Source organism: Micropterus dolomieu, linkage group LG15 (genome assembly GCF_021292245.1).
Source record: "Micropterus dolomieu isolate WLL.071019.BEF.003 ecotype Adirondacks linkage group LG15, ASM2129224v1, whole genome shotgun sequence".
In the NCBI taxonomy this organism is placed as follows: Eukaryota; Metazoa; Chordata; class Actinopteri; order Centrarchiformes; family Centrarchidae; genus Micropterus; species Micropterus dolomieu.
The window spans coordinates 7,566,478-7,581,190 of NC_060164.1; the positions used below are offsets into that span (position 1 = coordinate 7,566,478).

Sequence of the window (14,713 nt, forward strand, 5' to 3'; positions counted from 1 at the left end):
CCAGCCTGCACAGTGGTAACAAGGCATGATGGATCCATGTTCTCATTCTGTTTACGCCAAATTCTGACTCTACCATCTGAATGTCTCAACAGAAATCGGGACTCATCAGACCAGGCAACATTTTTCCAGTCTTCAACGGTCCAATTTTGGAGAGCTCTTGCAAATTGTAGCCTCTTTTTCCTATTTGTAGTGGAGATGAGTGGTACCTGGTGGGGTCTTCTGCTGTTGTAGCCCATCCGCCTCAAGGTTGTGCGTGTTGTGGCTTCACAAATGCTTTGCTGCATACCTCGGTTGTAACGAGTGGTTATTTCAGTCAAAGTTGCTCTTCTATTAGCTCGAATCAGTCGGCCCATTCTCCTCTGACCTCTAGCATCAACAAGGTATCATCAAAGTATCATCCAATACTGGATGTTTTTCCCTTTTCACACCATTCTTTGTAAACCCTAGAAATGGTTGTGCGTGAAAATCCCAGTAACTGAGCAGATTGTGAAATACTCAGACCGGCCCGTCTGGCACCAACAACCAGGCCACGCTCAAAATTGCTTAAATCACCTTTCTTTCCCATTCTGACATTCAGTTTGGAGTTCAGGAGATTGTCTTGACCAGGACCACACCCCTAAATGCACTGAAGCAACTGCCATGTGATTGGTTGATTAGATAATTGCATAAATGAGAAATTGAACAGGTGTTCCTAATAATCCTTTAGGTGAGTGTATTTGTGTCTAGTAGAGTTAGCTAAATTGGCCAGGTCAATAAATTGGGGCAGTTTAATCAGCATGAAAATACCAAACTAGCCTTGATGCAATAGAAACACCTTTATATAGTTTGTCAACCAGAGAGGACCGATATGATGTGAAATGACCCTGTCATTATGTATCTTAGTCACAATTCTTTTAATAAAACAAAACTAAGGGGTCCATTTGTTTGTTTCGGTTATTTGTTTGTTTAAAAAAATGGCTTATTTTTAAAACTACCAAATATCAAGCCACAACGTCTACTGTACATTATACTGTATAAATATTTATGATGAGAAGGATCTTAGAAGATAAATGAATTCATCCATACATACACCTAAGAGATGCATATTTTAAGAAAATGTTTTCAGTGCTATAAATCAATCTTAAAAGGGAGAATCACGAGACGACAGCCTTGTGAAAAGACACAAACTAAAAGAAGAATTCACCTTCCACGTCCTCCACCCCTATTTAATTAACCGTCTCTTCGTTTGGAAGCTTTTGTTGGCCACAGAGGCTGCGCCATATGAATCCCCTGGATGGACAGGATGGAGGAACTGAACCTGGGGTTTGTTTGATTTGGACCTAAGTGGATTTCTCTCATATGACCACTTGGCATCTACATCCTTTAGTCAAACAGAGATGTTGGGCCTCTTACATAAAAGGACAACGCTCAAGTTCAGTCTTTTTAATTTTGTTCTAAATCTAGAGATATATTTTGATAGGCTGAAATCCTTTTGGTGAACAAACACTTCAGCAGATAGTCGACAGCATGGAAATGAAATTTTAACAATTCTCATAACAGTCTTGAAATTTAACACCAACAGTGTGATACTTGACCACTTTAATAATGTTCAAATAAGGCCACATAATACCAGTGGCTTTTGTGCAACTTTAATTAAAATCAAAATTGTGTTTTTTCAAAGCTGTAACAGGAAGATATGTTGCTCTGAACCTGGATCTTTAACATCTTACAGCACAACATAATAAAATAATATCATAGAGGAGACAACTGATTGTCGAGCCTTTGCATGTTAGCAATAGGAGATTTAGAAGAAAGGCTATGAAAATATGAGAAAAGTGTAGAGACAGTAGACAAGACTCTTGAGGGGGATAATGGGTGAACAGTTCCACACTTTCCTGAGCTGCCTGAGGGGCTCTTAATCACGTTCTCACACTGACCCCTGGTGGCTAATGAAAACCTCAGCTGAATGTAAAGCCAAGACAGAGGGTAATGAACATCTCCTATAACTTGTCTTCCTTTCCTATGCATTTCAATGAGTTAAAAAGTAATAAGCTCCTCCAAGGTCACAGATGCCAGAGAGAAATGTCAACGGAGCAGTTTTGCAGCAAGAAAAGGTGAGCCTATGACAATTCTAAAGCAAAGAGATGCTTAGTCACCAACTTTCTTTTGCTCCAAGTTTCCATTTCCTGTTATTTTCAAAAATGTCATATGTAACCCGCAGAGCCAGTCTCATCAGTCAAGTAGCGTGATATCTTTAACAGATGTGTTTATGATTAAAATTACCTGGTCTGCATGTAAATTTTCGGGTGTAAACATATCTCTTCTGGTGTTTATGTGAACACATCTTTTAAGCCTGGAGCTCAAGAATAAACATCAGCTTCACTGAACTCCTTATCATCCAAATTGTCCTTCAGCCACAAATGTGACGCAGCCTTGCCATATGTGATAAACAGCTAAATGGGTAAAATAGAGGTATCGCTCAATTATTTGACTTGCAAAACATATAATTAACCTTCCTTTGCAAAGGATGACCTTGTGTTCATGCCCACTTAGTGAAATTGAACGACAATTGCGGGAAAACTAATTAATCCAATTGAAAAGAGCGGACTGGGAGGAAGTCTTGCAGGTCTAGTCTCAAGGGGTATAAAGACAAGAGACAGACACTGCCTGGTTTATCAGAGCATCTGGCTCAAATCTCGGTCAAGACCAAGAATGACGTTACTCTACCAACCTCAGCTTGAGACCTGCGCCAGGGATCTTTCTACATCGTTCTGCCCTCCTGCCAAAAGTTCATTTCCATGTCCTCTCACACTGGCTGAGCTGGGAGCTGTGGTTTTAATGTCATCAGAAGGGTAACGCAACCCAGTTTGTGTGGTGTGCCTGTCATTTGGTTGAATTCAAAGTGGTTTTTCCACTCTGCTCTGGCCAGCTATCCTCTCCACACACAAACACATGGTGAAGTCACTGGAGATGGGGAAGAGGGCTCTAGGAAACTAAAGTTTCAAGCTAACTGAATCCAAACATTATCTCTTAATGATAACTGGATTCATCACAATAAGCTAATGTTTATTATTATTATTATTATTATTATTATTAACACAATAAAGAGAAAAGTAACTACCTACTCCATGTTTCTGCTCACCTCAAGGCAATGAGAAGAGTTGTCAGGCAATGACTCACTGATGAAATCTTCCAGAGGTTTGGGTTGGTTGCTGTGTGTTGGTGTGGGTGGGCTAGGAGACACAATGGAAGAGACCCCATCCGCGTCATGTCTCATCTGCTCTTTCTGATGACGTCGCTCCTTCCTCAAGTCTTTTGCCTTCCGACACGGTGGCCGGCTAGCATCAGCTCCCACCCCTGCACCCCAGGGAGAAGACAGAAGAGGGGGAGAATTGTCAACAAAAACACCATTCTTTACCTATTTTCATGCAAAACACGTGGCATGCATTTCCAGGTGAGAACATATGAAAAAAAAGACGCAGTTATAAGAAATAATTCCATTTTTTTATGTGGACAACAATTTTTGCATTTATACTGCCTTTGGAATAAGTCTCAAATTTCGGGAAGATTTATTGAGTATTAAGACCATGTTTCTGGTATATTTCCCAGCAGAAGAGTTAATGAATAATTATGGTTGGGTATCAAGATCGGGTTTCAAGATGGAATTGGAACCAATTCTCCAAGAACACGTGCATTTCATTCTGCTAATCGGTTCCTAATTTTTTGCATATTTAAGTCACGCTTCCGACTAAACTGCAGTGAGCATTTTACAGTCCATAAAAGTTGCACTTATCTGCCAGGACCTCCTACAAGGACCTAACGTCACGTCATTTGTTACGCAATATGTCAATATGTTACGCAGCATGCCAAAGCATGCGAGAAGAGAGTACATCTGTTCACATTCACACCTCCAATATGACGAAGAATTTACTTCAACACTGTGTAAATTTAAAAGAATGGAACGTGTTCAATGTGTTGCCGTCTCCCAGCTACAATGACGCCCCAGATACAGCTAACGCTAGCAACATCTCAAGCTCAGGTACAAAACACAGATCAGCTGATATTTACATTTTACGCTGAAGGTAAACGAATGATGTCTACAAATTATTCCAATATATATTTTTCTTAAATACGAGTTTCCAGAGACACCCCTCTAGTACTTCAACCCTAAAGAAGATGAGCAAGGAGTAAATGGATGAATGTCACAGAGCGGTGACATGATTTGTGGTAAAAGGTGTTTGAATCAGAACAGAGATCCCAACCCTACTAATAATGACAAAGACATTTGCTAGCACATGAATGACTAGCTCTGCTCGCCATACTCTCATACACTTTCCATGTCTTTCTTCATAATAAAAATTAATATTTTCTGAAGCAACTGAATCTCTCCCTGTTTCCCTCTCTCCTTCCTCCTCCTCCTCTTCCACCAGCACCACCACCTGGGCCCCTGCCAAGCCCTCCAGCTCCCGGGCATCCCATGTCAACAGTTTACACGCCCACATCCTGTTTGGAGCAATAAGGAAACGAGAGCCATTTCCTGCTTGTCCTATTGCCAGCCGCCAGCATCAGCTCACTTACTAACTTTCCCCCCCGTCAACGTCACAAGGACGAGGGACGCCTGGTACTGACAAGGAAAGAGGGAAACACTGGCAGTGGCCAAGATTCACTGGCAGCGTTCAGCTTCAGCTGACTCAAGTGACTTTTTCTACTGTAAAGTACAGTCTCTCCTGTGTATAGCAAAAATGGACCACAGCAGGAAGTTTATGCAGATTCTGGCTTATTTCATGATTTATCTTGAAATCAGGACTTGTAATTTATAATGTACAGGGTGAACTAAATACTTGAGGACTACAAAAACAGCAAAATATTATAGTATAATGTAACAAGATTTCAATCCAGCTGTGACTCAAGTCTTGTCAAAAACAGGTTCTCCAGTCAGTGCCGTTGACTAGACACTGATACATACATCTGGAGTTGGTCCCCGGGCGCTGCACAGTGGCTGCCCACTGCTCCCTTGAGGGATGGGTTAAAAGCAGAGAATGAATTTCACAACATGTATGTGTATGTGACAATAAAAGGTTTCTTCTTCTTCTTGTATACACTAGGGTTGGGCTGTCAGACAATGCCATCGTCCATCGGCGATGGCTGACATACATCACGACGCTGAGCCGGCATCGTGATTGTAAACCCCCCCCCCCCCAGGAACAAAATCTAAAATTTTCACATTATACCACCCTGTGAAAGCAGGTTTTAATGACCACGGACATTCTTATAATGCTCCCCACACTCACACACACCTACACCTCAGGTCAACACCCCGGCTTGCCCCGCCTCTCTCTGCCTCACTCTCTCTCCCCCGTCTGCTCCATTTTCTCCATCAGCAGTATGTTTAATAAAGTCGCCTAAAAGACTGAGAACTCGTCTCTTGGCAGCAGGTGAGCCGCACATCGGTCTATTAATAACGTAGCCTTTCAACAACTGAAACCAACATCTGCACTCTGTGTGTGACTGTACGCTTGGAGTCTTGTTTATATCTATTTGTATATTTTTATAGTTTTCACGGTGCTTACTGCGGTATTTGGATACGGAGGAAAGAAAGAAAGAAAGAAACCATAAAAGGCATCAGTCGAGACTCTCTGCATCTTGCTTTACCCAACAAGGGCAGTTACACTGTGTGTTCACTGTTGCTTTACCTGGTCCGTGGGTAAAATATCCACCGCGACTTGTAACGTAAGTTAATAGTCTACAAATTTTTCTTACCAAGTGAAGTCTGTGTGAAAACACATGCACATAAGACGACTGCCGCCCCACTGTGCGCGCCCGTGCACCCATCCCGATGTTTCATTATAGACATCAAATTCAAACAGATTTCATAGGGCTCTACAAATCTTACCTGGTCCTTGTATCATTTTAATGGCCCTGTTTGCTGTATTGGTCTGTAAAATGGTAAATGACCGGAGGCACCAAACATGGAGAGCATTTCTGAGCAAACCCTATATAAACATGCAACCCTTGGAGTTCTAGTGTAGTCAAATGGTTGTCCTCTGTCAGAATAAACACAATGAGGTCAAGGCAGACACAGACTGTCTGTCCCTGTCTCAAACACACAGGCACAGGTACTCCTGAGGAAAGCGTATGCAGCCGTGGTGAAGATAAAGTCTGACAGATCAGTTCCTGTGGAAGACAGTTGCTCCCGCTCCAGCAGTTAGCACTTCATAAAAGCTATGACACTCTGCCTCCCCGCTTCACTAAACATACATACGTCTCAAAATCAGCATAAACTGTCTACAATTCTGACAGACTGCTTTCTTGCATATAAACACAGACACACAAACTGTATCTACTGGGTGAGGAGGACGCGGTTGTTCATCTGTGAGCAACCACTAAAATATTAACATGGGGATATTTGTAATTTCACAGGACATATACTCTGGAAAACTGTAATGCGAACCACTTTCTGTTAACTCTGCCTAGTTAAAAACACACGCTACCTACAATACAGTATACCGCTTCTCACTTCTTACAAAGCAACAAATTTGGGCCATCATCAATGATGCCACTGTTTAACTATAGCCATAATCTGCACAGGCACATTGATTAACACTGTTCTTTTATAGAAAGGGTGTTAACCCTAACTTGCCAAAAACCCTGACAATAGCAAATTACTTCACTTTGCAATAAAATCATTTTAAATCAATATTTTGTTAACAGCTCCCTGGATTTTACTTCAAAACTGTCGACTGAATTGATAAAAGACTTAACTTCAAACTGGAATACAGAATACATGTATGCAGGTTTCACTATTGTGATTCCCTTCAAAACGCAACACTTCATACATAATCCCGCATCTGTTTACCTCTGGCTTTGCATATGCTACATGGCAGATGGGGAGCCATGTTTTCTCAAGTTAGATCTGGAACCTGCCCAAAGCTATAAAGCGCTCCAGTTATAAAACTAGAGGAAAGATATGTCCAGGTGTTTTCTGTTGGAGGTAAATAAGGGGGGAGTGGAGATTAAACACTAGCCCAACATAGTAAATCCTCCTTACTTCCTCTTTGCTAGCCTCCTGGAAAGGCTTGTTATTTCTGACAGTGTGAGGAAGAGGAATGCGCTGCTGACATAGGTGTAAGAGCAGAAAAACACTGGCACCGCTGAAGGTTTTCTCTGTATGTTTCTGTCTGCATCTGGATGTACCAATACCACGCTTTCCTGCTCCAACATACGTCCTTGCCTTTTGATTAATAAGCATGGGGCCTGTAATCGTTAGATGTTTGAAGGGAAAAAAAGTGGTTGAGGCATGAAACATGAACAGTTTTTAGAAGTGCTGCTTCCTGTGTCTAATAGAAGTTTATTATGTCTTCACCGCAAGTGTTTTGTTATTTATTCATTACTGTGAGCTGGCAGTGAGGATATCCTGTACTGGAGAGGATAGAGGAGAACCCCTACCAGACACACTCTTTAAAACACAGAAGAAGCACCGGCCTCCTTCACCAAGCTGCTGCACAGTGGAGTGAGTCTATAACAAGGTGAACAGTGACACCCCCTGGCAAACAATGGTGCTTTATCTATTGTTGAACAGTGGCAGACTTACTTACAAACTGATTGTACTGAATCGTCATTAAAGCTATCGTCAGTCGTTCCTACTGCAGTTTCAAAGAATACCAGATATGTAAAATAAAACAGAAAACAGCAATAGACAACTTTTTGAGAGACAACAGATAACATAACAAGAGCAACATAAATTATAGCAGCAACACAGAGATGCCATTCACTGCTGAGTACAAGAAAGTGTGTGGAATCAGGTGGAAATAACCAAAAGTCACAGATGTAGGAGAATTCACTGTGGCTAGTTGTCTAGTGTAAAGACCAGCTGGCTAGTTGAATAGTTTTAAGTGGCTACTCAGTTCCGGGATTAACCTATTACAGTACATTAATTAGCCTTTTTACACATGCTATAATGAAATACTTCTAACTACACTACATGATTGAGTGAGTAAAGGTACACTGACTAAAAATATCCATCTGTCTCTTATAGCCTTTTTCTTCGCCCTAACGACTCATTAGCTGGCTGATGTATGCAGCTGCTGTAATGTCACTTTCACAGTAAGGGTACATGAACAAGCATACATTAGGCATATGCTATCCAAGGTAATGGATTCATGTAGCGCTGAAACTAATGATTATTTTCATGATTGATTAATCTGACGATTATTTTCAATGGAAATTTGATTGAAATTGTATTGTTCATAAAAAATGTAAGATAATGGTGAAAATGCACATTATAATTTCCCACAGCCCAACACGACTAACGGCCAACAATGTAAAACTCAAAGATATTCCAAAAAGACTAAATGATAATCAAAAAAGTTTCAATTGACTAATAGTTGTAGTTTTAGATTCATGATTCGTGTGTTCAAGTTGTTGTTTTAATAAACAAAAATAAATGACAGGTTGCTTTGCTTAAGGAAAATAATGGTAATAGGTAGGGGTGAAACAATTCTCCAAATCCACGGTTCAGTTCATACCTCATGGTGTAATATTTACAAAAAAAATGTTTTCTTTTTTTTTTTTTTTTTTTTTACAAAAAATGGATTGCGGGTGAGTTTATTCAAATGCGGCGACTTTACAAAACGTAGGCTAGAGCTGATGGAGAAAGTCGACAGAGCAGAGACCCATACAGGGAGACAGTGTGTTAGTGAGAGAATGTAGGTGTGTGTGATTTGAGTGTGGGGAAAAGAGAAGTGAAGAGAAAGCAAGTAGATTCAAGTAGTGAGTAAACAGTACAATAAGGTGGCGAATCAAGTAGAATTTAAATAAAATAATTAAACAAACTAGTAGAAATACAAATGTGTTATACACCACTATGAGTTCCTGTTGATGAGTGCCATCTTCTTAACCTTTATTTAACTAGGAAAGTCACATTGAGGTTAAAACCTTTTTTACAAGAGAGACCTATCAGCCATTTGAAAGGGATTCAGATTTCTTACCTGGTTTAGGAGCAGTTGTTGTTGTTCTCCGGTCTGGGACAGACACTGGATCCTTTCTTGACGTTTCTGGGACGGTAGATGTTGCTTCCTCTGCCTCCTTCTGAACTTCTGAGATAGCGGGACACTCTGCTAATTCCTTCTGAATGTCTGTGGCAGCAGCACACTTCACTTCTGAGTGACAGACTTTACTCGGTTCGCGTGGACCTGCTTCTTCACACACCGAGTCCATTGGCTCCCCTACAATGCACAAAATCAATACTGCTTACACCAGATAATGTGTACTACAGAGTAGGCTTGGGCGGTATCACCGTATAACAGTATACCAAGCTATTTAGAAATCCTGATGGTATGACTTTCAATACCTTCAAAAATACATACGCACCTATTTCTATTAAAACAGACATAAAAATGTATCAGACAATAGAAATGCATTAATAACTACTATATAAAAACAAATACGCTCTCACCATCATCCTGTCCTTTTGGTAATTCCCCTTTGGAAATGAATTTGCTGATCTTCTTCAGGATTTTCTTGTGGGATTTGGAAGGCTGGAATTTCAGTGCATGACATCTTGACAGAGAGCACAAAAGTAAAGGTTAGAAAGGACAACATATATCTGTATATGTTTATGCTGTTATACAAATATTGAATGGGTGATTTAATTGATCAATCTGCCATGGCTCATCCTCATGTGTTGCATGAAGCATGAATCACCAGATAAATAGGAATGGTTAAAATATCATACCTGATAGTATACTGTGGACAGCATGTCTTGTTCATTATGGGCTTATAGACATATTTCCCACTTCTGAAAAGGAACAAATTGATAACTATTACTAAAATACATTATCAATGATTTGAAACATTGAAAATGATATTTCTTGAACTACATTAATGACAACATTTTTAAAAAGGTCCATATGTAAGTAAACAGAGACTGCGTGAAGGTAGGAGACAGCTACATCACCTTCTCCATCCTCTGTCTATGAGGTCTTGGTAGTCCTGTACAGTCATGGTGTGAGACCACATCCCTGTAGAAAAAGGAACATCATAACATTACAACATTTAATTTGTTGTCCAGTCCTGCTTTCTTCCAATGTTCTCACACTCTGGCCTGGAAAAAGTCATTCATGCACTTATCTTCTCCAGACTTCACTACTGTCGCTCGCTCCTTTCTGGCATAAACCAAAAGTCACTGTCTTGCCTCCAACTAATTCAAAATGCAGCAGTGAGGCTACTGATTTTAACAGATGACATTACATCACCCCAATCCGTGCTTCTCTGCATTGGCTCTTGGTCTGTTCGAGATTAGTATTAAGATTTTGCTTATCACATTTCTGGGTCTGGTCCCAAGCTACAGCTAATTGTTGACTCTATATGAGCTAGTTCACAGCCTTAGTTATGTATTTATTCATATCGCATTTTCATAGTCTTATTTTTTTTTTTTACCTTAATCTTGTTTTGTCATCTGTTGTTTTACTACCTTCTGAGTATTCGGCTTTTGGTTTGTCTGTCAAAGCACTTCGTAAACTCTGTTTTTAAAGGGGCTATAAAAATAAAGTTGTTATTACTACTACTACTATTAATTGATTTGATATGATTTTACTATACTTTTGAAATGGAAAGAAACATCCATCAGATCACGCTCTCTAATGTCTAACTTGAAGGAAATTATTTTAGAAACAGGCAGAAAGCGGTCCTGAACTAGGCTGGCTTTTTTCAGAACTGAATTAAATTAAGCTAAACTAAACACTTGTTAGCCTGAAATAGCAGCTATACAAATAAGGAGTGGTTCGTCAAAAACCTGGGCGGTCCACATTTTCCATCTTAAATCACAGTGTCCCCCAAAGTACATTCCCACAGTGCTTTAAGCCCCCATTAGTAACATACAAACATATTGTTTGTGTCCACAGCAGCTTGGATCTTACTTCCCAGAACTGAGGTCTAAGCTCCCCGTTTTAACTTCTGACCTTCTCTTCTGCAACCATATACACAGTTTGCACGTGCACACACACCAAAAACTAAGTCTCTATAAGAAGACCGCTATCAGATTACATCAGAAACAGCCGAGGGAATTCACTGTATACCAGTTCACACAACACACACTAAGTTTGCAACGGAGTACAATGTTCTATGTCCCAGGAGAATGTTGTTTAGTCAGAGTCCACAGAGACAACACATCGTGATGATCCAACAGAGTGACACCATAACACTGAAGCCGGAAATGACTGGAGCTAGTTCTAAAGCCTGCAGATATAGTAGCAAGACTGCAGGTTTTCTTTTAAACTTGCTTAGCAATACATGTCAGCGTTAAGTAGATTATTACATGGGCGATTTTGAAAGTTTAAACCATGTTAAAAATATAAACTGTTAAGCTGTTCTCCACAGAACCATACAGAAGAGAAAAAAGCTTACAGAATGAAAGGAGACATTCTTGTATTTTCCAGTGATAACACTGGTATGAATAAGAGTGAAATCCACCAGACATAATACATATATCTAGAATTTAAATCCTTGGGGAGTTATGTTTAAATACCACAAATGTATGGCCTCACCATACATTTAGAAAGTAATCTCTCTAGAGATCCTGACCTAAGACCCCATCTTCATGGCCTAAAATTCTTATGACCTCAGCAATTGCACAGAGCTGTCGTGTTGAAATCTTATAAATTTGAGTATGGAACACTAATTTTAGTAATATATCTTAAAAAGCATTGAGTGGGCTCCAAATGAATTATAAATACCTTGGATATCAAGTGACACCATCCTAAAAACATTCAAGTAAATGTGGGGAAGGACAAGCCAGGGCCAATTGAATAACACAAAAGCCAAAATCCTTTTAGCTTCCTTGTTTCCTGATAACTAGTTATGTAAAAAAGTCCAAAGTTAAAAAAGATAATAAATCTAGAGTACAAATGACATGCCATGTGAGCTCAACGTGAGAGCAACAGCTGCCGTCATCATGGCACAACAAGAGTGCCTTTCTATCGTTCACACCTTATCCATTTGCCTCCACTGAGGCATGACAGACACAGTAACACAGTGTAGAGCAGATGGTGTACTCTGTAGTGCGGGTTTGCGTTTGCTTTTCATGTAAGAACACTGTTGATAACATCACTTTTCCAATCCCGTAGAGGAAAATAATATCGTATTGAGCACCTGCTTGGAAAAGTTAACAGCACAACAGAGACTCGGTAGACTTTTCCACATGTCTTCTCAGGACAACACAAGCACCTCAGGAAAAATATAACATGGTAAATTATAGAGGAAGAACAACTTGAAAATCAGTAGTGTTATTTTTTTTTTGTTGTTGTTGTAGCCTGAAAATAATCAGTAGCCTGAAATAGTGGGTTCCTTGCTATAGTTGTAAGTCCAGTGCACTTTCATTTAACCTTATCTACACCCGCAACCTGTAACTGTTTAACACGGTTACTTAGCACTTAAAAGATTTACACAGCAAATCTTCCTTCCTCGCCAGAACCTGACATGCCCACATTATGTAACATATCCAAATTACCACCACTCTTATCTTAGTTTACAACAGCTCCTGTCTGCAGGCTCTGAGCCCAATCATTCACTCACTGCATAAGGAACTGCCTGAACCCTATTTATAGTAAACCTGCCTCACGCCTGCTCACCTCCACTGAATGACACCATTCTGTCCCAGACAGAAAAAAATCCCTTCCCATCTTCTTACACAGCTTATTTTTATAGTTCTATATAAAAGTCAGAACTTCTCAAACAACACTGGCTGCCTTTAAACACAACATACAGTACAGCAGCTTTTAATACCCTTTAAGATCTGCTCAATTGTGCACTTTCACTTTCAAAAAACTGTTCAGAAATGTTTATGGCATGTGACACAGTTACATGCCATGTCACCCTTCCTGTGAACAGATTTATGGAAGGAAATGTTCCTGGCACTGCAGGAGTCTTGTGGGCTAATAAAGCTCTACCCCTAAATTAACCTAATGTGCCAATCTCCCCTTACTTTTCATTAAGTACACAGTTATACAGCAGGCACTGGGTGGAAAGGCTTCTTCCTGGTTCATAGCGGTCCAAGACAAGACTTAAAAATAAAGTCTTAGAGCTTTCAATTCTTCTTACTAGTTTCCCAATGCCCACGATTGCCATATGACAAACACCCATTTTTTATATTCAAACCTATGTAATTGTGCAAGTCTGGCATGTAAGCAAACAATTTTGCCATTTACACATACATTGTGATTTGGCATTTGACATGGTATGCTAAGTAAAAAGTGGTGGCTTTACATATGAAAAATAGACATTTTGAGAATTAGGAGAAATTATTAACAGAAACTGGCATGCTGTAATGCTCTAACCACTGGATGTTTGTGTGCACTTGTTTCTTTATACTATCACTAAACAAACCAATCCAGGGTTCACTTGGAAGTGGGCCACCCCTCAAAACTGGAACAGGGAGAGAGGATTTCCAGAGAGTGCTTTCTCATCTGTTTGAACTGGTCAAAGACTAAAAAGACTCCTGCACTCACCTACAAAACATAAGCAACACTAAAACTATGAGAAAGTGCAGTAACTTGGCTACTAACGTTAACCAATGCACCATTCATTCGTATGCATATGTACTCTTACAGAACATCAGATCGAAGTTCTCCATACCAAAATATGTGAATACACGACTGCACATCCTGCAACCCCGCATTTCTTTGTACCTGACACGTAAAGGCCTCTAGTTCCAGTGTCACAACACTGACAGACCAAATGAGAGAGACAGCTGCACTTTCTCTTGAGTGGTCCGGGTCCAGCTCTGCAGACTGCTCGTTAGCTAGCCTAGCTTGATGCTAGTAGAGATGTTAACCGGTCTACTGCTATGCTAATGTTACAGTGTTAGTGTTAAGTAACATATTATAACATTATTGCCCACCTGAATAGTAACTTAACGCAAAATCAGCAGCCCATCCTTCCTTAATCATTTTAACTCATTATTTGGCAACAGTCTTGGTTTTGTTTTCCACAGTTGGGCTGCAAGATGCTAAGAGTAAGAGCTGAACACTGACTTAATAATAACCTCAACACTATCCTACTAAAAACGTTTGGTGAACGCTCACTAATGCGTGTACTCAGTACAATGTGGCGTTGCTGGTCTTGCAATGCAATTACAGCAATATAACTCGTTATTATAACAACATTAGCGAGCCCTCTAACGGATACACTTCCAGCAAGTAGACGGAGCTAGGTCGTTAGCATAAAGCCAGGTCAGCTACACCGACTCGCCATGTTTCTTCGCTACTTCAGGAGACACTTACCATGAGAAAAGTTTCCCTTTTCGTTTTTACAGTAACCACAGCGGTACCCGTCATCCCCGCCGAAATATTCTACTATAGTGTAAGACTTGTTTCCTGCCATCTTTAATACGGAGACGAATGACAGCTGAGTCTGCCCGGTGTCCGGGCAAATACTGCTGCATGTCAAGCCACGCCCACACCCACCACGTCACCAGTGGGAGACAAGCGGTAGCTCTGAGTAAAGTATTTAACATCCAGTCTTCTCAAATCTGGCTTTAAAAGCTTTGTGTATGTAGATATCATTTGGTTCTATTACAATGTATGCATGTTCAAGAATTAAATGAACCACTGTACTGTTTACATATGTCTAAAATCATTGTGCATTTCTAAATTGAGCAATTGTATGTTCCCCTCCTATGTTCCCAAACCTGGGATTTTATGATTTTACAGTATTACCTTTGTGACACATAAGACACATC

General features: G+C 40.1%; 1 protein-coding gene across 4 annotated transcripts in view; it reads right to left on the reverse strand.

Annotated features, from left to right (window-relative positions):
- Nucleotides 1-14,421, reverse strand: part of LOC123984281 (arginyl-tRNA--protein transferase 1) — a 54,518-nt gene extending 40,097 nt beyond the window's left edge. For all 4 annotated transcript variants that reach the window (XM_046071079.1, XM_046071078.1, XM_046071077.1 and 1 more), the window contains exons 1-6: nucleotides 14,256-14,421; nucleotides 9,935-9,998; nucleotides 9,713-9,775; nucleotides 9,434-9,537; nucleotides 8,967-9,203; nucleotides 3,122-3,336 (exon numbers count right to left, since the gene is read on the reverse strand). In XM_046071079.1, the coding sequence (XP_045927035.1) occupies nucleotides 3,122-3,336; nucleotides 8,967-9,203; nucleotides 9,434-9,537; nucleotides 9,713-9,775; nucleotides 9,935-9,998; nucleotides 14,256-14,355 (783 nt within the window). In that variant the 5' untranslated portion in view covers nucleotides 14,356-14,421. The remainder of the gene's footprint in view (nucleotides 1-3,121; nucleotides 3,337-8,966; nucleotides 9,204-9,433; nucleotides 9,538-9,712; nucleotides 9,776-9,934; nucleotides 9,999-14,255) is intronic.
- Nucleotides 14,422-14,713: the final 292 nt, after the last annotated feature.